The following is a 22,146-nucleotide window of genomic DNA, read 5'->3' as shown; positions in this document are numbered from 1 at the left end:
TCCTTTTACAACTCTGTGTTGTTGTATCTGTCGAACTGCTTTGCTTTATCTTGGCCAGGTCGCAATTGTAAATGAGAACTTGTTCTCAACTTGCCTACCTGGTTAAATAAAGGTAAAATAAATAAATAAATATTCGTTGCCAAACCCACTGGCTCCAGGTCATCTATAAGTCTTTGCTAGGTAAAGCCCCACCTTACCTCAGCTCATTGGTCACCATAGCAGCACCCACCCATAACACACTCCAGCAAGTATCTTTCACTTGTCACCCCCAAAGCCAATTCCTCCTTTGGCCGCCTTTCCTTCCAGTTCTCTGCTGCCAATGACTGGAACGAATTGCGAAAATCACTGAAGCTAGAGACTCATATCCCCCACTCTAACTTTAAGCACCAGCTGTCAGAGCAGCTCACAGATCACTTCACATAGCCCATCTATAAATAGCCCATCCAACTACCTCATCCCCATACAGTTATTTATTTTTTTGCTCCTTTGCACTCCAGTATCTCTACTTGCACATTCATCTTCTGCACATCTACCACCCCAGTGTTTAATTGCTAAATTGTAATTATTTCCACACTATGGCCTATTTATTGCCTTTCCTCCCTTATCTTACCTCATTTGCACACTGTATAGACGTTTCTATTGTGTTATTGACTGAATGTTTGTTTATTCCATGTGTAACTCTGTTGTTGTTTGTGTCGCACTGCTTTGCTCTATCTCGACTAGGTCACAGTTGTAAATGAGAACTTCTCAACTAGCCTACCTGTTTAAATAAAAGGTCAAATACATTTTTTTTAGAAACAGTTATGAAAACTTAGGACACTAAAGAGGCCTTTCTACTGACTCTGAAAAACACCAACAGAAAGATGCCCAGGGTCCCTGCTCATCAGTGTGAACGTGCCTTAGGCATGCTGCAAGGAGGCATGAGGACTGCAGATGTGGCCAGGGCAATACCTTGCAATGTCCGTACTGTGAGACGCCTAAGAGAGCACTACAGGGAGACAGGATGGACAGCTGATCTTCCTCGCAGTGGCAGACCACATGTAACAACACCTGCACAGGATCAGTACATCCAAACATCACACCTGCGGGACAGGTACAGGATGGCAACAACAACTGCACGAGTTACACCAGGCACGCACAATCCCTTCATCAATGCCCAGACTGTCCGCAATAGGCTGAGAGAGGGTGGACTGAGGGCTTGTAGGCCTGTTGCAAGGCAGGTCCTCATCAGACATCACTGGCAACAACATCGCCTATGGGCACAAACCCACCGTCGCTGGCAAAAAGTGCTCTTTACTGACGAGGTGCGGTTTTGTCTCACCAGGGGTGATGGTCGGATTCGCGTTTATCGTCGAAGGAATGAGCGTTACACCGAGGCCTGAACAATTTGGAGGTGGAGGGTCTGTGATGGTCTGGGGCGGTGTGTCACAGCATTATCGGACTGAGCTTATTGTCATTGCAGGCAATCTCAAAGCTGTGCGTTGCAGGGAAGTTGCATCCACCTCCCTCATGTGGTACCCTTCCTACAGGCTCATCCTGACATGACCCTCCAGCATTACAATGCCACCAGCCATACTGCTCGTTCGGTTCGTGATTTCCTGTAAGACAGGAATGTCAGTGTTCTGCCATGGCCAGCGAAGAGCCCGGATCTCAATCCCATTGAGCACGTCTGGGACCTGTTGGATCGGAGGGTGAGGGCTAGGGCCATTCCACCCAGAAATGTCTGGGAACTTGCAGGTGCCTTGGTGGAAAAGTGGGGTAACATCTCACAGCAAGAACTGGCAAATCTGGTGCAGTCCTTGAGGAGGAGATGCACTGCAGTACTTAATGCAGCTGGTGGCCACACCAGATACTGACTGTTACATTTGATTTTGACCCCCCTTTGTTCAGGGACACATTATTCCATTTTTGTTAGTCACATGTCTGTGGAACTTGTTCCATTTGTCTCAGTTGTTGAATCTTATGTTCATACAAATATTTACACATGTTAAGTTTGCTGAAAATAAACACAGTTGACAGTAAGAGGACGTTACTTTTTTTGCTGAGTTTATATATAGACTGATGGGTTGTGTTGAGAATGAGTCATCTGGGTTACACAAGTTACCTTCTATTTGCTTCTTCATACTTCAGGCTCAGTCGCACCTTCTCTGCCAAGTTGTTGGTGTTGGTCACAAACTATATCAAACAAAAATCAAGGTGTGTGACAAAGCTACATTCTGATCAATTAGTGACGCAACCAGTGCATTGTAACCTTGTTCCTGTTCATTAGGGCACACCAAAAGGAAACATTTTGAGACGGAAAATTAAAACAAAGCATTTCCTATTGGACAAGTCCAGGTATTCCCTCACAATTTCAGTCTATTGTCTTCCCCCCCCCCCCCCGCTCACCTCAGCAGGTATGTTGGTCTGGGATCCGGCTTCGGAGTAGAGGCGGGGGATGTACAGCTCAGAGTTGGCCAGGGAGGGGCTGCTGCCCCACAGGTCAGACTGAGAACCCACCGAGTCCAACTGGAAGCCATCCTTAAGCACTGCTAGTTTCTACAGGGAGAGGAGACCGACACATACAGGTTTAACAAAATCAGAGATAGTGAAATCAAAATGGAATAGTATGTTTTATGTCCTGTGCTGCGTGTCTTACATTCACAAAGCTCCTATCCTTTGGTATAAATCTATAACACATTTCATCATCATAGAGATAGGCAGTTACCTTTATCTCTGTCTAAAAGGAAACACCAACATAAAGTGTCTTAATATGGTGTTGGGCCACCATGAACCAGAACAGTTTCAATGCACCGTGGTTTAGATTCTACAAGGGTCTGGAACTCTATTGTAGGGATGCAACACCATTCTTCCACAATACATTCCATAACTTGGTGTTTTGTTAATGGTGGTGCAAAACACTGTCTCAGTCGCCACTTCAAAATATTCAATTGGGTTGAAGCCTGGTGACTGACATGGCATACATAATTGTCATATTTATCAAACCATTCAGTGCCCTGTGGATGGGGGCATTGTCATGCTATAACCATGGTACCCAAAATAATGGCCTGCCCTAGATTTTTATACATGACCCTAAGCATGATGGGATGTTAATTTATTAATTATTTCAGGAACCACACCTGTGTGGAAGCACCTACTTTCAATATACTTTGTTTCCCCCAAATACTCATGTGTTTCAATATTTTGGCAGATACTTGTAGACAAGTACTGTACATTGCATAAAGATGTGTTTTTGAAATGGGAAACCTTTTCGAAACAGTGGCCAAAAACAGTAACCTACTTTTAAATCTGTGCTGGTCTTTAAGGTTGTTGATAGATTTCATACATGGCTCAGCGCTGAAGCATGGAGTGGAATAAACCTTATCTTGACTATTGTAAACAAGTAGAAACAGCAAAGAAGACAGCCACCGAGGCTCCCCTTGGACATAATGCTGACTGAGTAGGGCAAGCTTCATAGAGTACAGTGATACGATTGTGAATGGTCAGAATAATACACTGAAATATAAGCAACATGTAAAGTGTTTGTCTCATGAGCTGAAATTAAAGATCCCAGAACTTGTCCATACTCACAAATAGCTTATTTCTCAAAAAACGTGCACAAATTTGTTTACATCCCTTTTAGTGAGCATTTCTTCTTGTCAAAATAATCCAACCACCTGACAAGTGTGGCATATCAAGAAGCTGATTAAACAGCATGATCATTACACAGGTGAACCTTGAGCTGGGGACAAGAAAAGGCCACTCTAAAATGTACAGATTTGTCACACAACACAATGCCACAGACAACTCAAGTTGAGGGAGCGTGAATTGGCATGCTGACTGCAGGAATGTCCACTAGAGCTGTTGCCAGGGAATTGAATGTTCATTTCTCTACCATAAGATGCCTCCGTCGTTAAGAGAATTTGGCATTAAGTCCAACCGGCATCACAACCACAGACCACATCGCCAGCCCAGGACCTCCACAGCCGGCTTCTTCACCTGCAACATTGTCTGAGACCAGCCAATCATGTGAAATGTATTTCAATTGCCCGATTTCCTTATATGAACTGTAACTCAGTAAAATCATTCCAAATTGTTGCATGTTGCATTTTATACACACACAACGTTCATCAGTCTACCTTATGGGACTTCGATAAATGCCGAAAATAGCCAATCAAAATAAACGTTCTACCACAGTGACCATGTTTTTTTTGTGCCGCATATTTGATTCCGAGTTCGGACATACAGTGCCATTGGAAAGTATTCAGACCTCTTAACTTTTTCCACATTTTGTAACAGCCTTATTCTAAAATGCATTGTTTTTTTCCCCCTCATCAAATCTACACATTTTTTTTTTCACCTTTATTTAACCAGGTAGGCTAGTTGAGAACAAGTTCTCATTTGCAACTGCGACCTGGCCAAGATAAAGCATAGCAGTGTGAACAGACAACACAGAGTTACACATGGAGTAAACAATTAACAAGTCAATAACACAGTAGGATTTTTTTTTATATACAGTGCCTTGCGAAAGTATTCGGCCCCCTTGAACTTTGCGACCTTTTGCCACATTTCAGGCTTCAAACATAAAGATATAAAACTGTATTTTTTTTGTGAAGAATCAACAACAAGTGGGACACAATCATGAAGTGGAACGACATTTATTGGATATTTCAAACTTTTTTAACAAATCAAAAACTGAAAAATTGGGCGTGCAAAATTATTCAGCCCCTTTACTTTCAGTGCAGCAAACTCTCTCCAGAAGTTCAGTGAGGATCTCTGAATGATCCAATGTTGACCTAAATGACTAATGATGATAAATACAATCCACCTGTGTGTAATCAAGTCTCCGTATAAATGCACCTGCACTGTGATAGTCTCAGAGGTCCGTTAAAAGCGCAGAGAGCATCATGAAGAACAAGGAACACACCAGGCAGGTCCGAGATACTGTTGTGAAGAAGTTTAAAGCCGGATTTGGATACAAAAATATTTCCCAAGCTTTAAACATCCCAAGGAGCACTGTGCAAGCAATAATATTGAAATGGAAGGAGTATCAGACCACTGCAAATCTACCAAGACCTGGCCGTCCCTCTAAACTTTCAGCTCATACAAGGAGAAGACTGATCAGAGATGCAGCCAAGAGGCCCATGATCACTCTGGATGAACTGCAGAGATCTACAGCTGAGGTGGGAGACTCTGTCCATAGGACAACAATCAGTCAAATCTGGCCTTTATGGAAGAGTGGCAAGAAGAAAGCCATTTCTTAAAGATATCCATAAAAAGTGTTGTTTAAAGTTTGCCACAAGCCACCTGGGAGACACACCAAACATGTGGAAGAAGGTGCTCTGGTCAGATGAAACCAAAATTGAACTTTTTGGCAACAATGCAAAACGTTATGTTTGGCGTAAAAGCAACACAGCTCATCACCCTGAACACACCATGCCCACTGTCAAACATGGTGGTGGCAGCATCATGGTTTGGGCCTGCTTTTCTTCAGCAGGGACAGGGAAGATGGTTAAAATTGATGGGAAGATGTATGGAGCCAAATACAGGACCATTCTGGAAGAAAACCTGATGGAGTCTGCAAAAGACCTGAGACTGGGACGGAGATTTGTCTTCCAACAAGACAATGATCCAAAACATAAAGCAAAATCTACAATGGAATGGTTCAAAAATAAACATATCCAGGTGTTAGAATGGCCAAGTCAAAGTCCAGACCTGAATCCAATAGAGAATCTGTGGAAAGAACTGAAAACTGCTGTTCACAAATGCTCTCCATCCAACCTCACTGAGCTCGAGCTGTTTTGCAAGGAGGAATGGGAAAAAATGTCAGTCTCTCGATGTGCAAAACTGATAGAAACATACCCCAAGCGACTTACAGCTGTAATCGCAGCAAAAGGTGGCGCTACAAAGTATTAACTTAAGGGGGCTGAATAATTTTGCACGCCCAATTTTTCAGTTTTTGATTTGTTAAAAAAGTTTGAAATATCCAATAAATGTCGTTCCACTTCATGATTGTGTCCCACTTGTTGTTGATTCTTCACAAAAAAATACAGTTTTATATCTTTATGTTTGAAGCCTGAAATGTGGCAAAAGGTCGCAAAGTTCAAGGGGGCCGAATACTTTCGCAAGGCACTGTACAGCGGCAGCGATCGGTTAGCTGCTCAGATAGCAGATGTTTGAAGTTGGTGAGGGAGATAAGTCTCCAACTTCAGCGATTTTTGCAATTCGTTCCAGTCACAGGCAGCAGAGAACTGGAACGAAAGGCGGCCAAATGACAAGCATAATGACAAGCAAAAACAGATGTTTTAACATTTTGCTAATTTATTACAAATTTAAAACTGAAATAACACATTTACATAAGTATTCAGACCCTTTACTCAGTACTTTGTTGAAGCACTTTTCAGGTCTCTGAAGAGATGTTCGATCGGGTAGCACGCGCTCCAGCAGGTGTATCTCACTGATCATCCCTAAAGCCAACACCTCATTTGGCCGCCTTTCGTTCCAGTTCTCTGCTGCCTGTGACTGGAACGAATTGCAAAAATCGCTGAAGTTGGAGACTTTGTGTGGTCTTGGCTTTGTGCTTAGGGTTGTTGTCCTGTTTGAACGTGAACCTTCGCTCCAGTCAGAGGTCCTAAGCGCTCTGGAGCAGGTTTTTATCAAGGATCTCTCTGTACTTTGCGCAGTTCAACTTACCCTCGATCCTGGACTAGTCTCCCAGTCCCTGCCGATGAAAAACATCCCCAGAGCATGATGCTGCTACCACCATGCTTCACCGTAGGGATGGTGCCTGGTTTCCTCCAGATGTGAAGCTTGGAATACAGGCCAAAGAGTTCAATACTGGTTTCATCAGACCAGAGAATCTTGTTTCTCATGGTCTGAGAGTCTTTAGGTGCCTTTTGGCAAGCTCCAAGCGGGCTGTCTTTTACTGAAGTGGCTTCCATCTGGCCACTCTACCTTAAAGGCCTGATTGGTAGAGTGCTGCAGAGATGGGAGAAACTTCCAGAAGGACAACCATCTCCACAGGAGGAACTCTAGAGCTCTGTCAGTGACCATCAGATTCTTGGTCACCTCCCTGACCAATGTCTTTCTCCCCCGATTGCTCAGTTTGGCCAGCTCTAGGAAGAGTCTTGGTGGTTCCAAACTAGTTTCATTTAAGAATGATGGAGGCTACTGTGTTTTTGGGGACCTTCAACGCTGCAGACATGTTTTGGTACCTTTCCCCAGATCTGTGCCTCACCACAATCGTTTCTCAGAGCTCTACGGACAATTCCTTTGACCTCATGGCTTGGTTTTTGCTCTGACATGCACTGTCAACTGTGGGACCTTACATAGAGGTGTGTGCCTTTCTAAATCATGTCCAATCAATTGAATTTAGCACAGGTGGGCTCCAATCAAGTTGTAGAAACATCAAGGATGATCAATGGAAACAGGATGCACCGGAGTTCAATTTTGAGTTTCATAGCAAAGGGTCTGAATACTTATATAAATAAGGTATGTTTATTTTTTTAATACATTTGCAAAATATCTACAAACCAGTTTTTGCTTAGTCATTATAGGGTATTGTGTGTAGATTGCTGAGGAAAAACATTTAAATCCATTTTAGAATAAGGCTGTAACAAACAAAATGTTGAAAAAGTAAAGTGGTCTGAATACTTTCCGAAGGTAACGTATACTCTACATCACCAGAAGTACATCTCAACATCTCAATCCAAAATCATGGACATGAATATGTAGTTGGTCCCCCATTTGCTGCTTAACAACCTCCACTCCTTCTAGGAAGGCTTTCCACTAGATATTGGAACATTGCTGTGGGGACTTGCTTCCACACAGCCACAAAAGCATAGTGAGGTCGGGCACTGATGTTGGGCGATTAGGCCAGGCTCGCAGTCAAAATTAAATTTCATCCCAAAGGTGTTTGATGGGGTTGAGGCCAGGGCTCTGTGCAAGCCAGTCAAGTTCTTCCACACAGATCTCGATAAACCATTTCTTTATTCGCCTCGCTTTGTGCACAGGGGCACGGTCATGCTGAAACAGGAAAGGGCCTTCCCCAAACTATTGCCACAAAGTTGGAAGCACAGAACCGTCTAGATTTCCCTTCACTGGAACTAAGGGGCCTAGCCCAAAGCATGAAAAACAGCCCCAGAGCATTATTCCTCCTCCACCAAACTTTATAGTTGGCACTATGCATTTCGGGCAGGTAGTGTTCTCCTGGCATCCGCCAAACCCAGATTCGTCCGTCGGACTGGCAGATGGTGGAGCGTAATTAATCACTTCAGAAAACGTGTTTCCACTGCTCCAGAGGCCAATGGAGCTTTACACAATTCCAGCCGACACTTGGCATTCCGCATGGAAACCCACTTCATGAAGCTCCCGATGAACAGTTCTTCTGCTGACATTTCTTCCAGATGCAGTTTGGAACTCAGTAGGGAGTGTTGCAGAGGACAGAAGATTTTTACGCGCTTTGCGCTTCAGCACTTGGAGGTCCCACTCCTAGCCGTTTCCACTTCACAATAACAGCACTTACAGTTGACCAGAGTAGCTCTAGCTGGGCAGAAATTTGACCAAATGACTTGTTGGAAAGGTGGCATCCTATGACGATGCCACGTTGAAAGCCACTGAGCTCTTTGGTACAGGCCATTCTACTGACAATGTTTGTCTATGAGGATTGCATGGCTGTGTGCTCGATTTTTTAAATTTTTTTACACTTGTCAGTAAGGGATGTGGCTGAAATAACAGAATCCAATAATTTGAAGGGGTTTCCACATACTTTAGGCCATGTAGTGTAAAGTTTATATGTGAAACCAATTTCTATAGATGCACACTTTGTTCTTCTGAAATCACTTCGGTCGCGCAAAAGGAGGAAGTTCGTGCTAGAACATGTGCGGATCAAATACACCGCTTTCACGCTGATTAAGGCGATTGCTCAGAAAATCAGGTGTTTTAATCGGCATATGCTTACTTAAAATATGACCTTACGCCGATTAAGATAAGCAAAGTAAGGTGTTTACATGACTAATGCCATAATTCGTCTACTGCCACAATCAGTTTAATATCTAATTATATGATCATGTAAATGTACTCACACACTGCAGTCAGACAGACACTGCAAGGCCAACACACATACAACTGAACTGTCAGTGGCAGAAGGCTGAGGAGGTGAGGCATCCCAGTGGGGGGGGGGGGGGGATCATGGGGGCTATGCATTATTAAACACAACCCAGCCCCTATTAACAAACAAACACGTTGTTGTTTTCTACAGCTGCTATATATATATATATATATATATATCACACACATACAGTGCCTTGCGAAAGTATTCGGCTCCCTTGAACTTTGTGACCTTTTGCCACATTTCAGGCTTCAAACATAAAGATATAAAACTGTATTTTTTTGTGAAGAATCAACAACAAGTGGGACACAATCATGAAGTGGAACGACATTTATTGGATATTTCAAACTTTTTTAACAAATCAAAAACTGAAAAATTGGGCGTGCAAAATTATTCAGCTCCCTTAAGTTAATACTTTGTAGCGCCACCTTTTGCTGCGATTACAGCTGTAAGTCGCTTGGGGTATGTCTCTATCAGTTTTGCACATCGAGAGACTGAAATTTTTTCCCATTCCTCCTTGCAAAACAGCTCAAGCTCAGTGAGGTTGGATGGAGAGCATTTGTGAACAGCAGTTTTCAGTTCTTTCCACAGATTCTCGATTGGATTCAGGTCTGGACTTTGACTTGGCCATTCTAACACCTGGATATGTTTATTTTTGAACCATTCCATTGTAGATTTTGCTTTATGTTTTGGATCATTGTCTTGTTGGAAGACAAATCTCCGTCCCAGTCTCAGGTCTTTTGCAGACTCCATCAGGTTTTCTTCCAGAATGGTCCTGTATTTGGCTCCATCCATCTTCCCATCAATTTTAACCATCTTCCCTGTCCCTGCTGAAGAAAAGCAGGCCCAAACCATGATGCTGCCACCACCATGTTTGACAGTGGGGATGGTGTGTTCAGCTGTGTTGTTTTTACGCCAAACATAACGTTTTGCATTGTTGCCAAAAAGTTCAATTTTGGTTTCATCTGACCAGAGCATCTTCTTCCACATGTTTGGTGTGTCTCCCAGGTGGCTTGTGGCAAACTTTAAACAACACTTTTTATGGATATCTTTAAGAAATGGCTTTCTTCTTGCCACTCTTCCATAAAGGCCAGATTTGTGCAATATATGACTGATTGTTGTCCTATGGACAGAGTCTCCCACCTCAGCTGTAGATCTCTGCAGTTCATCCAGAGTGATCATGGGCCTCTTGGCTGCATCTCTTATCAGTCTTCTCCTTGTATGAGCTGAAAGTTTAGAGGGACGGCCTGGTCTTGGTAGATTTGCAGTGGTCTGATACTCCTTCCTTTTCAATATTATCGCTTGCACAGTGCTCCTTGGGATGTTTAAAGCTTGGGAAATCTTTTTGTATCCAAATCCGGCTTTAAACTTCTTCACAACAGTATCTCGGACCTGCCAGGTGTGTTCCTTGTTCTTCATGATGCTCTCTGCGCTTTTAACGGACCTCTGAGACTATCACAGTGCAGGTGCATTTATACGGAGACTTGATTACACACAGGTGGATTGTATTTATCATCATTAGTCATTTAGGTCAACATTGGATCATTCAGAGATCCTCACTGAACTTCTGGAGAGAGTTTGCTGCACTGAAAGTAAAGGGGCTGAATAATTTTGCACGCCCAATTTTTCAGTTTTTGATTTGTTAAAAAAGTTTGAAATATCCAATAAATGTCGTTCCACTTCATGATTGTGTCCCACTTGTTGTTGATTCTTCACAAAAAAATACAGTTTTATATGTTTATGTTTGAAGCCTGAAATGTGGCAAAAGGTTGCAAAGTTCAAGGGGGACGAAAACTTTCGCAAGGCACTGTATATACACACACACACACGTCCCACCCCACATTTCCTAAGCGGAGTTGGGAGCATGAAGTAGGCAGGCGAATACCACCCACGCACTCCTCTGTCTCAGCTTCTAAGTCTCAGCCTGCTGGTGCATCATTGACTGAGCAGCAAAGTCATGGCAGGAATATGTATGAGTCTGTTCGTCTGCCGAGGGGACGCAGGGACATGAGGGGAGACGGAGAAGTTGCAGGGGAGAGAGGAAAAGAGGGAGGGTGATGCCCCAGCGGAGGGAAAACTGAGCAGTGTGAGACGAAGAGGTATCCATCTACCAGAGACTGAGAGATTGTGCGTTCCTGGTGTAACTCGGGCAGTCATTGCTGCCATCCTGTACCCGTCCCGTAGGTGTGATGTTTAGATGTACCGATCCTGTTCAGGTGTTGTTACATGTGGTCTGCCACTGAGGACGATCAGCTGTCCGTCCTGTAGTGCCGTCTTAGGCGTCTCACAGTACGGACATTGCAATGTATTGCCCTGGCCACATCTGCAGTCCTCATGTCTCCTTGCAGCATGCCTAAGGCACGTTCACGCAGATGAGCAGGGACCCTGGGCATCTTTCTTTTGATGTTTTTCAGAGTCCGTAGAAAGGCCTCTTTAGTGTCCTAAGTTTTCATAACTGACCTTAATTGCCTACCGTCTGTAAGCTGTTTGTGTCTTAACGACCGTTCCACAGGTGCATGTTCATTCATTGTTTATAGTTCATTGAACAAGCATGGGAAACTGTGAAGTTATTTGGATCTTTACGAATTATCTTTGGCCAGGGTCCTGAAAAGGGGACGTTTCTTTTTTTGCTGAGTTTCTCTCTGCACACAACACCTGACCGCCATCCCATCTTATCCATTCACCAACCCCTCTCCCTCCCTCATCCCCCGCTCCTCCCATCAAATCAATGTTTATTTGTCACGTGCGGCAAATACAACACGTGTAGACCTTACAGTGAAATGCTTACTTACAGACCCTAACCAACAGTGCAATTTAAGTTTAAAAAAAAAAGGTATTAGGTAAACAATAGATAGGTAAAGAAAAAAATGAGTGAAAATAACAGTAGCGGTGGCTATATACAGGTGGTACCGTCACTGCTTACCTGCATGAGCTCCTGTTTCTCCTTCTCCCCGGAGCTGATGGCGTCCCGGATGGACTTGACCTCGTTCAGGGTGGCCTGCTCATCGTGAAGCTTGACACCGTAAGGCACGCTGGACACCTTGTGGTCGATCCTGGAGGGAGGCACACGGTGGAAACAAATCAGAGAGAGTTATTAAACAGTCTTGAAATAGTACACCTGAAGATGTGCTATCTGAGTTGTACATTTTTGCTCTCAGATTATTATTCTATAGTTTGTTGAAGAGGGATGTTGTTTACAAAAACACGTTTCATTTTCACTATGATAATCCTACTGTGCCACTTTCAAACCATCCTGATCTAATCTAGACAGGAGTGACCAATAAGAAACTATGGATCCATTACAGGAGTCAAACTGGATTTAAAGGGCCACAGGTGTAGAGAGAGAGGAAAGAGCCCGTCAGCGACACAGGGAGATAGACCATCCATTAGTGGCGGCAGCAGCATATATGTAAAGCCAGTCATCAGCAAGTCATGCGTGCAGCAGAACAACAGGTCTTTCCACATTCTTCCAAGAGCAAAGGAGGGCGGGAGGGTGCATGCGAGGGAGGGGAGCAGCACTCCTCCATTACAGGCCAAGGAGAACTAGAACAAATGAAGCCTCTGTAAGCCTTTTCCACCTGGCTGTTAGAATAGATCCTCTTATTCTATTTCAGTCTTATGTTTTTAAAGATCCTAAGGTATTTTCTTTGGGAAAGGAGAGTTTAGGACTGACATAGGATGTTAGTGTGTTAGTATATTATTTTTGTTTCATGAGGGTTGGTAAATGTCTTTGATATCAAATGAAGGTCACGGAAGAATGGATCGGAATCCAATAGAACCACTATGTATCTTGTCGTTCATTTTTCCACAACACACATTGTAGAAGCCACACATCAGGCACTCCAAGAGAATTGTGTTTCGCAGGCAAAAATAGGGATATTTGACCCTTTTGAAGGTCATGCTTGAAATTACCATTGGAATCACTGTCTATGTAAATGGCAGCGAGTTGCCATTTCGACTATAGTGAGATGTGAGGGCCTCGAGGTTGTTGATGTGTTGACAACTGGAATCTTTCTGCAACTGTATGGAAAAAGCAGAAGCCTACTACTATGAAGTGTGATTGTGTAATGAGGTTGGGTTGCACTTACTCTTTCAGCGTTTCAAAGCCCTGCTCTTTGTACTGCAACTCTTGTTTCATGCAGGCTAGGTCTCTCTTCAGCTTATTCACCTAAAGGAGACAAACACACAGGACTATAGTTATTTCACTGAAATGAAAAATGTCCAGGTCAAAATAGTATTGATTACTGGGAATATGATAATATTCAGCATATTCACCTGAGAGAAACACACAGTATACATTTACTGAAATAAAACATGTCCAGTTGCAATACAATTGATTATTTGGCTATATTTGGGAACAGCTGATTCAAATAGAACCGATCGTGTTTGTTCCTTGCAGAAAAATAATTAGGATATAACTGATAATGCACCTGATCGTATCTAATATGATTAAATATGATATGATTAAAACAAAACATTTACTTATTGTACTTTTATGAAATGTGGGGGGGGGAAATCGACAAATAATCCAACAGTGTATTACTGTTACACAACACCAACTGGCAGCTCTGGGAAGCGTCCCAAAATTGTACCCTATGTAGTACACTGCTTTTGACCAGAGTCCTATGGTCCCTGGTCAAAAGTAGTACACTATATAGGGAATAAGGTGCCATTTGGGACACAAGCCTGGGTGCAGTTCTCAGACAAAGATGTCACTTACACACATTCCTCCTTTACAATGAGAAAGAGAGTTGGACACTCAGTCACTTAGCAACAGCCCGTTGGACTAAGCCTATTTCATGCACTAATGTCTGCTTAGGGATGAGAATTAAGCCCCAACAGAAGACTTAAGAACATATGGGTATACACATCCATTCCTAATGTGACTGAACACAAGTAATGCAGGCCATAAATAAAGTACAGAGACGGTGTAAATAACAGTGTTTTTGTACTACTTACAAAAATGTTTTATAGTACTACTGATATTGATTACTGCATTGTTGGGAAAGCGCATGCAACAAAGGCATTTCATTGTACTTGTGAACGTGATAAACTTGAAAGAGTGGTTTCTTACCCTACTTTTGGAAGTGACAATCTCGGCTTTGAGGATTTCTGGGTCATATTTACTGCTGGAGGATGATCTGGAATTCACTGCGGGAGATAAGATGAGAGGGTGAGCCGGGGCGTTATCTAATCCTCTACATCGCTTTATTCAACTTCAAGGCCCTTCTCATCAATTCCCTACGTATTATCAAAGTACTTTAAATCACCACTTCAAGTCTGAGGAACAACAGAGGATTACGCTTAGGAATGGAGTCAAGTTAAGTATTGTAGCGTGTATTAAAACTTTATTTTAAATGTTTTATAACTGACAACTTGAGTAAACTATGATGAGCTGCAATTCTATGATCAAATTTATTTGCACCTACCCAACAGAGATGTCAAACGCTTTGCATCACTCAGAAGACTAAAAGACTATCACTCTAGTTCTCTTCCCCATTGCCACCTAGCCCCTTCGGTCACCCAATAACCCTGTCTCCCCTGGCTTGTCCCGGTCCTTACAGCTGGTCTGGGAGGTGGACCTGTCCCTCCAGGCGTTGTTGAGCTGAAGGTACTCTTGCTGGGCCAGGCGCAGGCGCTGCTCCTTCACCTGGTAAATCTCCTTCTGGGCGCTCAGCGCATCCTTGGCCACGTCCAGGTACTCCCGCAGCATGACCTCCTGCTCCCGCTGCCACTGGGCCCGCGGGTCCTCCAGCTGAGTGCTCTCTGATGGGGGAAGAGAAGGGGATGAGGAAAGACGGATCAATTGGAGAGGACAGGGAGACCGAACATAAGAAACAAGAATGGATGAGATAATATTTTTTGCTAATCACAATTTTGGATCATGATTTGACCAGTCATGTTTTTCCCACAAATGTGTGATGAATATGGGTGCAGGAAGCTTTAGTTATGGAGTATTGTATATCTGGACTCACTTGTGTTATGATCCACATAGTAGGCCCCGACATTGGGGTCGTAGGCCTCCTCCCAACCCACAGGCAGCTCATCTCCAATGCAGTCAGCAAATGTCAGAGGTTTAGTCTGCCTGAAAAATCACACACAAGAAACAGTCAACTGATGGTAAGAATTAGAGAGGTGTCACAGCAAAAGTAAAATTAGGATGACCATGCCAAGATACAGTGCCTTGCGAAAGTTTTCGGCCCCCTTGAACTTTGCGACCTTTTGCCACATTTCAGGCTTCAAACATAAAGATATAAAACTGTATTTTTTTGTGAAGAATCAACAACAAGTGGGACACAATCATGAAGTGGAACGACATTTATTGGATATTTCAAACTTTTTTAACAAATCAAAAACTGAAAAATTGGGCGTGCAAATTTATTCAGCCCCTTTACTTTCAGTGCAGCAAACTCTCTCCAGAAGTTCAGTGAGGATCTCTGAATGATCCAATGTTGACCTAAATGACTAATGATGGTAAATACAATCCACCTGTGTGTAATCAAGTCTCCGTATAAATGCACCTGCACTGTGATAGTCTCAGAGGTCCGTTAAAAGCGCAGAGAGCATCATGAAGAACAAGGAACACACCAGGCAGGTCCGAGATACTGTTGTGAAGAAGTTTAAAGCCGGATTTGGATACAAAAAGATTTCCCAAGCTTTAAACATCCCAAGGAGCACTGTGCAAGCGATAATATTGAAATGGAAGGAGTATCAGACCACTGCAAATCTACCAAGACCAGGCCGTCCCTCTAAACTTTCAGCTCATACAAGGAGAAGACTGATCAGAGATGCAGCCAAGAGGCCCATGATCACTCTGGATGAACTGCAGAGATCTACAGCTGAGGTGGGAGACTCTGTCCATAGGACAACAATCAGTCGTATATTGCACAAATCTGGCCTTTATGGAAGAGTGGCAAGAAGAAAGCCATTTCTTAAAGATATCCATAAAAAGTGTTGTTTAAAGTTTGCCACAAGCCTCTGGGAGACACACCAAACATGTGGAAGAAGGTGCTCTGGTCAGATGAAACCAAAATTGAACTTTTTGGCAACAATGCAAAATGTTATGTTTGGCGTAAAAGCAACACAGCTCATCACCCTGAACACACCATCCCCACTGTCAAACATGGTGGTGGCAGCATCATGGTTTGGGCCTGCTTTTCTTCAGCAGGGACAGGGAAGATGGTTAAAATTGATGGGAAGATGGATGGAGCCAAATACAGGACCATTCTGGAAGAAAACCTGATGGAGTCTGCAAAAGACCTGAGACTGGGACGGAGATTTGTCTTCCAACAAGACAATGATCCAAAACATAAAGCAAAATCTACAATGGAATGGTTCAAAAATAAACATATCCAGGTGTTAGAATGGCCAAGTCAAAGTCCAGACCTGAATCCAATCGAGAATCTGTGGAAAGAACTGAAAACTGCTGTTCACAAATGCTCTCCATCCAACCTCACTGAGCTCGAGGTGTTTTGCAAGGAGGAATGGGAAAAAATGTCAGTCTCTCGATGTGCAAAACTGATAGAGACATACCCCAAGCGACTTACAGCTGTAATCGCAGCAAAAGGTGGCGCTACAAAGTATTAACTTAAGGGGGCTGAATAATTTTGCACGCCCAATTTTTCAGTTTTTGATTTGTTAAAAAAGTTTGAAATATCCAATAAATGTCGTTCCACTTCATGATTGTGTCCCACTTGTTGTTGATTCTTCACAAAAAAATACAGTTTTATATCTTTATGTTTGAAGCCTGAAATGTGGCAAAAGGTCGCAAAGTTCAAGGGGGCCGAATACTTTCACAAGGCACTGTAGTGGGCCATCCAGAGTATATGTCAAGATAGATAATTTGGTTGTCACGGGGGGGCTACCACCATTGCTGTGTGTGTGTGTGTCTCTCTGTCTCTAATAGGGGGGGGGGGGTCTAGTTAGAATGGGTCGCTATTCACCTCTGGCTTGCAAAGCACAATAGCCGGAAGCTGGGGCCTGGCATTCCACAAGTAGCGTTAACACATCGCCTGGAGGTTTCTGAGGCAACCAATCCAGGCCTTCCAACACAAGGCCAGAGTTCTGGATCACAGGGGACCCAGGAGGACCTCAGTGGCCACCACACACAAAGCACCTCAAAGCACTCACCAACAGGACCAATGTGCTAACGAAAAAAGTTAAGGGGCCTATTTGCTGAGTAACGGTCCAAAAATCAGCCTCTCTGGGTCTTTGCATTAGCTGATTTGGATAGGCTATGGTTGTCTTTTCCATGCTGCTCTAACTTGGCACAACCAAGATCACAATTGAATCCTAATTCTTCGCATAGCTCCTATAATATAAAACCCTGTGCTAAAGGACAGAATACAAATTATGCTAATGTTAACATTTTTGACAGAGTTATCAGCAGCAAAGCCGGCATGTACACTTTTAGGAAAATAGGTGTTATCTAGAACCTAAAGGGGTTATTCGGCTGTCCCCTTAGGTAGAGGGTTCTCCCTGGAACCCAAAAGTGTTCTCCTATGGGGACATCCAAAGAACCCTTTTGGAAGCCTTTTTTCTAAGAGTATAAGAAAACTTGTCTTAGTCTTTTGTTCAAACTCTTTTCTGCAGACTGAAGATATTACCATCCTCACAGAGCCTTTTGTTCAGGGTGAAACCGAACAGGTTCCTTTTTCACTTTATGAATAATTAAAAAGGGCCAGCAAAGACCCCCTTAGCCCCATTCTAAATGTATCTCTCAGAGGAAAAGGCTTTGTTGAAAACAAACACATATCCCCCAAAAGCTGGCTGCTGCTGCAGGGTCCTTTGAGTGACCGTGTGCGCATCGTATTATTTGATTAATTCCACTGTAGCTGTCCTCTCACCCCTGCAAATCCAACCCTTAAATCACTCTGAGCTGATGGCCCAACTCATCATCATTTCCCTCCGAGTAGAGCTGACTCACTGTCTCATTCGACCAACCAGAGGGCTTTAAATAGGCCCAGAGCATAGCGTGAGGCACTCACTGGTTGTTCATTGGAATGCAAGACCTCTTCCAGTCTGTCTGAAGAGGACGACACCAGGCTAGACATCTCGTCATCTCTTCAGACGGTGAAGAATCTTAAATAACACATTTTTGGGTAGTGAGTGACACACCTAAGACTACTATAATTGTCTTTTGTGACCCACAAGATAAAATAAATTCTGTTTCTTTACAGCGTTATCCATAAACTGTGTGATCCAGGAAAGACCAGCCATAACCACACATTAGGAAAGCACTCCCCTGGAGGGCAGGGTTGATCAACATTCTATTTTTGTTGAACTGTGTGAGATCCTTACAATACTGGTTGTGGGCCTATATAGCGAGAGCGGCTTTCTGAGGCCCTAGTTGATGATTCTACAGGTTTAACCTCTAGCTAAGTGTTTCACACAAAGACCGGGGGTCTGGCATTTCCTGGTGAGTAGCAGTATTACAAGTTAGTTGAGTGAATGTCGGTGGTGAAAAACAATAGGCAGGTTCGCAAACAAAGTCAAACACCCTGGCCCATGCCCTAACGCAAAGCGACAAAGCGTGCAGCCGAATGCAAACATGCGGGAGCATAACTGAGTCAGAGACTTTCAGTCAAAGCACGATACATTCCTCAAGTCAAATTTATGAGGCTCCAACCTACATTTCATAGCGCTCAAGGTCCAACAATGAAGTAGAGCTGCTAGTTGCTTCAGCTCCCCCCTGGCAACGGCTCAGTATCTGGGAGATAACATTCCATTCACCTGACAGAATGGGTTGGGTGCGTCACCATGAGGGTGGATAAACAATATGGCTGGCTGAGGTATGCGAATGCAGCCAAGAGATACTGACATGGCAGGGGCTCATTAGATGCATGTATGCATGCATACTGAAAAAATGTATAAAACGCAAGATACAACATTTTGAAAAATTTCACTGAGTTAGTTCATATAAGGAAATTATTATATTGGGAGCCAAGCCCACCCACTGGGTAGCTAGGCCCAGCCAATAAAAATGAGTTTGAGGCAACACATTATCCACCAATAGGGCTGCCCAGTCTAACGGGAATACAATATCATGATCAGGAGGCAGCAGGTAGCCTAGTGGTTAGAGCGTTGGACTAGTAACTGAAAGATTGCAAGATCGAATCCCCAAGCTGACAAGGTAGAAAAAATAAAATTGTTCTGCCTCTGAACAAGGCAGTTAACCCACTGTTCCTAGGATGCTAGGCTGTCTTCCTAGGCTGTGGATCCTAGGCCATCATTGAAAATATGAATGTGTTCTTAACTGACTTGCCTAGTTAAATAAAGGTAAACATAAAAACATAACTCTGCATCAGCTGTTTCTTAGCAAGGCCACAGTAATGTCCTAGTGCTTAACTGCAGTGGAAAGAGATGTGAAAGTCCAATGACAGTTTTGGGCCAGTATGGATGTCAGGTTATTTCAGTCCGAGTCCACTAATTTGAGAATGACTGGCTCATCTCAGATTTAGTATTCTGGGCTGGCTTCATTCTACTGTGCCCCAACAGACCAGTGAACAGTTTAGGAGATGGGCCTATGAAGTACAGTAGACAGCCTGTCACTGTAAATGTTCCTCACTTGACTTAACCCCTCACCTCCCATTGTTGTCGTTGTTGTAAAGAAATGCATGCATGACTCCAGAAATGGAGAGGTTATACATGAATCCATTCCGGTACTGACACTGGTTTCCACATGCTAGTTACAAGTTTTCAGGGCCTCATGCTGCATTTTGACCCTGTGCACCTTGGCAAGCAGTGAAATGGATTTTAAATCATCCGTCTTTACTTTACCAGCCTCTGTGCTCAACCCTCCTCAGCTGTGCGTTTTAGGAATGTCTGTTAAGGTTTGTTCTTGCCATCTTTTTCTTGCTTCTACCAAGCCAACCTGTGGCAATTCACCAGGGAGGTGGGCAGATTGGTGGCCTTGTGACTGTCATGTTCTTGGTCTTATAATGAGGACTGCAATAATGACAGCCACCAAGGGAAAACAGGACTGGCTTTTGACACAAAGCCTATTTTCAAATCTTGCAATATAATATTAAAGCCTATCCTTATCCTAAAACAAAGCAGAATAAAACTATAAAAACTCCCATAATCTCAAGCATTCCAGAATTAAGCTTTTAAAGAGATTTTGTGTCAAAGTCTGGGGGGACTCAAGTAACTGGTAAAATTATATTAGTTCCAGTCTATGGTTGACAGTGTGTTTCTGTACAAATTAATTTCCCTCTCATGACGCCCTTCTAAGCACTGCATGCTTTGTACTGTAAATGGGGTCCACCCTATGTTCCGTTAATACCCACTGAACCAAATGTAATCAAAATTGGCACAAATGCGTATTGTCCGAAAAATTTGTATTGTAATAAAATTTGGCCTTGTTTGGGGACAAAGATCATTAGAATAATACCCAGTGTGCTTTGCAAGTGTTCATTTTCACATAATATTTGTCATATAGCAGATGCTTTTATCACAACATAGTGCCATCACACTTGACACCAATGGAGTACATTTGGGGTGATAGCTGCTATAAAAATGGTATAGAAAAGTATTTTGAAATTGTGTAACTTAATACAAAGTGCATTGCATTCAGGCCAGTGAAATACAAATTACACAAAATACTCTAAAGTAATTGAAAGACTTAGACCCCCCCCCCCCCCCCCCCCAAATATAATACCATACCTGTCTCTTGGATCAATCCAACTAGTAGCGTGTTTGATGTGGTCGATGAAGTAGACTTTCCCGTCAAAATCCCGGGCTTCTTCCCAACCCTCTGGTAGTGGTAACTCCTTCCTTGGCATGTCAGACGAGTCTCCATGTAATTTTCTCTGCAAGTCCTCTAAATTCTATTGAAGGTAAACAATGTCTTGTGTGAAGCATCTTAAAATCCCAAATCTGAAAACCATCACTTGGTTCCAATTCCCAAATTCTGGATTGTGTGCGTGTTGGACTACGTGATAATCCATAACGTCTCGCAGTGCATGTTCTCAGTACGAGTAGAAATGTTTGCCAAACAGTGGTAATTTCCTTAATGAAACAATCTTTCCAGTACAGATGAGCAAATGATTTCTCTGCAGAATAAAAAGGTTATTTTGTAGCCGTTATCTCAGCTCAGTAACAATGTTACAACCATGGTCACATTGGAATTGAGAGTGGTGAGAGAAATCCTAATGTGCATTTGAAATCGTTGTTCAAGGTTTGTGTTCGTCTATATATAATACATTGTAGAACATAACGAAAACGTAACGTTAATTATAACTTTTCAAACGGGTTGTCCAATGCATGGCAATTGTGTCGGGGCAGTTTGACTCCTTTTGGGATATTCAGATTAACCGAAAAGTGCATTTGAAGTCTGCAAATCCAGCCAAGATTTTTAGTATGTGTAAAAAGGTTACAACAATGTCTCACCATTCAACAATAAGCTTTTCTTAAATATTTTAGAGCTCTTTTCGTTCATTGGCCACCATGTTTAGTTAGCGAGAACGATGCTAACCAGTCAGCTAGCAAGTAACCCTCTCGTGCGCTACCCAAAAATTACCCCGTTCCACAGAATTGAGATGCAGTGATCTTCACATTCACGGTAAATGTTCCTGCAAAATTCCAATAAATCCTCATTGAAGTTGTTTACTTGTAATCGTTTGTTACTTAAAGGGGCAGCAGTCTCTCCTCCAGAGTACTGCTTGCCGCGGTCAGTCGTGAAGGCTCGCGATGCTGTTGAATGACGTCATACAGGTGTTTCTCTGCCCTGTGCCATACATTTTATTCTACCAAATGTTTCCTACAATATGAATGTTTTTTTCTGGTTTTAAATGTGGAATAATGTGTAACGCTTACGTCATAAATGACGGACACACACGAGACAATTAAATACTTTGCTTGGTGATAAATGTTGCTCTGTGTTTGTTAGTTCTACTTCATGAGGCAAACTTCTGAGACAAGTGCACGACGCCCTCCCATGGACAGTTTTTGACACTGTTCACTCTAGGTTACAAATATTTATTTTAATCATTTCAAACACAACTGGAAATGTCTTATTCATTATAGGCCGTTAAATATTATGAATTCCAGTCCGAAGT

The 22,146-nt window shown here is 43.0% G+C and overlaps 1 protein-coding gene across 5 annotated transcripts in view; it reads right to left on the bottom strand.

Moving 5' to 3' along the window:
• LOC110533610 (protein KIBRA) overlaps positions 1-21,904 on the bottom strand; it is a 45,331-nt gene extending 23,427 nt beyond the window's left edge. The window contains exons 1-10 of one of the 5 annotated variants that reach the window (XM_036990024.1): positions 21,479-21,899; positions 20,753-20,916; positions 18,076-18,169; positions 15,064-15,173; positions 14,651-14,854; positions 14,163-14,239; positions 13,177-13,256; positions 12,012-12,141; positions 2,389-2,538; positions 2,105-2,175 (exon numbers count right to left, since the gene is read on the bottom strand). In XM_036990024.1, coding sequence (XP_036845919.1) covers positions 2,105-2,175; positions 2,389-2,538; positions 12,012-12,141; positions 13,177-13,256; positions 14,163-14,239; positions 14,651-14,854; positions 15,064-15,173; positions 18,076-18,169; positions 20,753-20,888 — 1,052 coding nt within the window. In that variant the 5' untranslated portion in view covers positions 20,889-20,916; positions 21,479-21,899. Of the gene's footprint in view, positions 1-2,104; positions 2,176-2,388; positions 2,539-12,011; positions 12,142-13,176; positions 13,257-14,162; positions 14,240-14,650; positions 14,855-15,063; positions 15,174-18,075; positions 18,170-20,752 lie in introns of all 5 variants that reach the window. The other 4 variants (XM_036990025.1, XM_036990023.1, XM_021617997.2 and 1 more) reach the window with 4 other exon arrangements.
• Between the last annotated feature and the right edge of the window lie 242 nt (positions 21,905-22,146).

This window comes from Oncorhynchus mykiss, chromosome 10 (assembly GCF_013265735.2).
Source record: "Oncorhynchus mykiss isolate Arlee chromosome 10, USDA_OmykA_1.1, whole genome shotgun sequence".
In the NCBI taxonomy this organism is placed as follows: domain Eukaryota; kingdom Metazoa; phylum Chordata; class Actinopteri; order Salmoniformes; family Salmonidae; genus Oncorhynchus; species Oncorhynchus mykiss.
The sequence above is the reverse complement of the archived record's forward strand: the minus strand, read 5'-3'. Positions and strand labels throughout refer to the sequence as shown.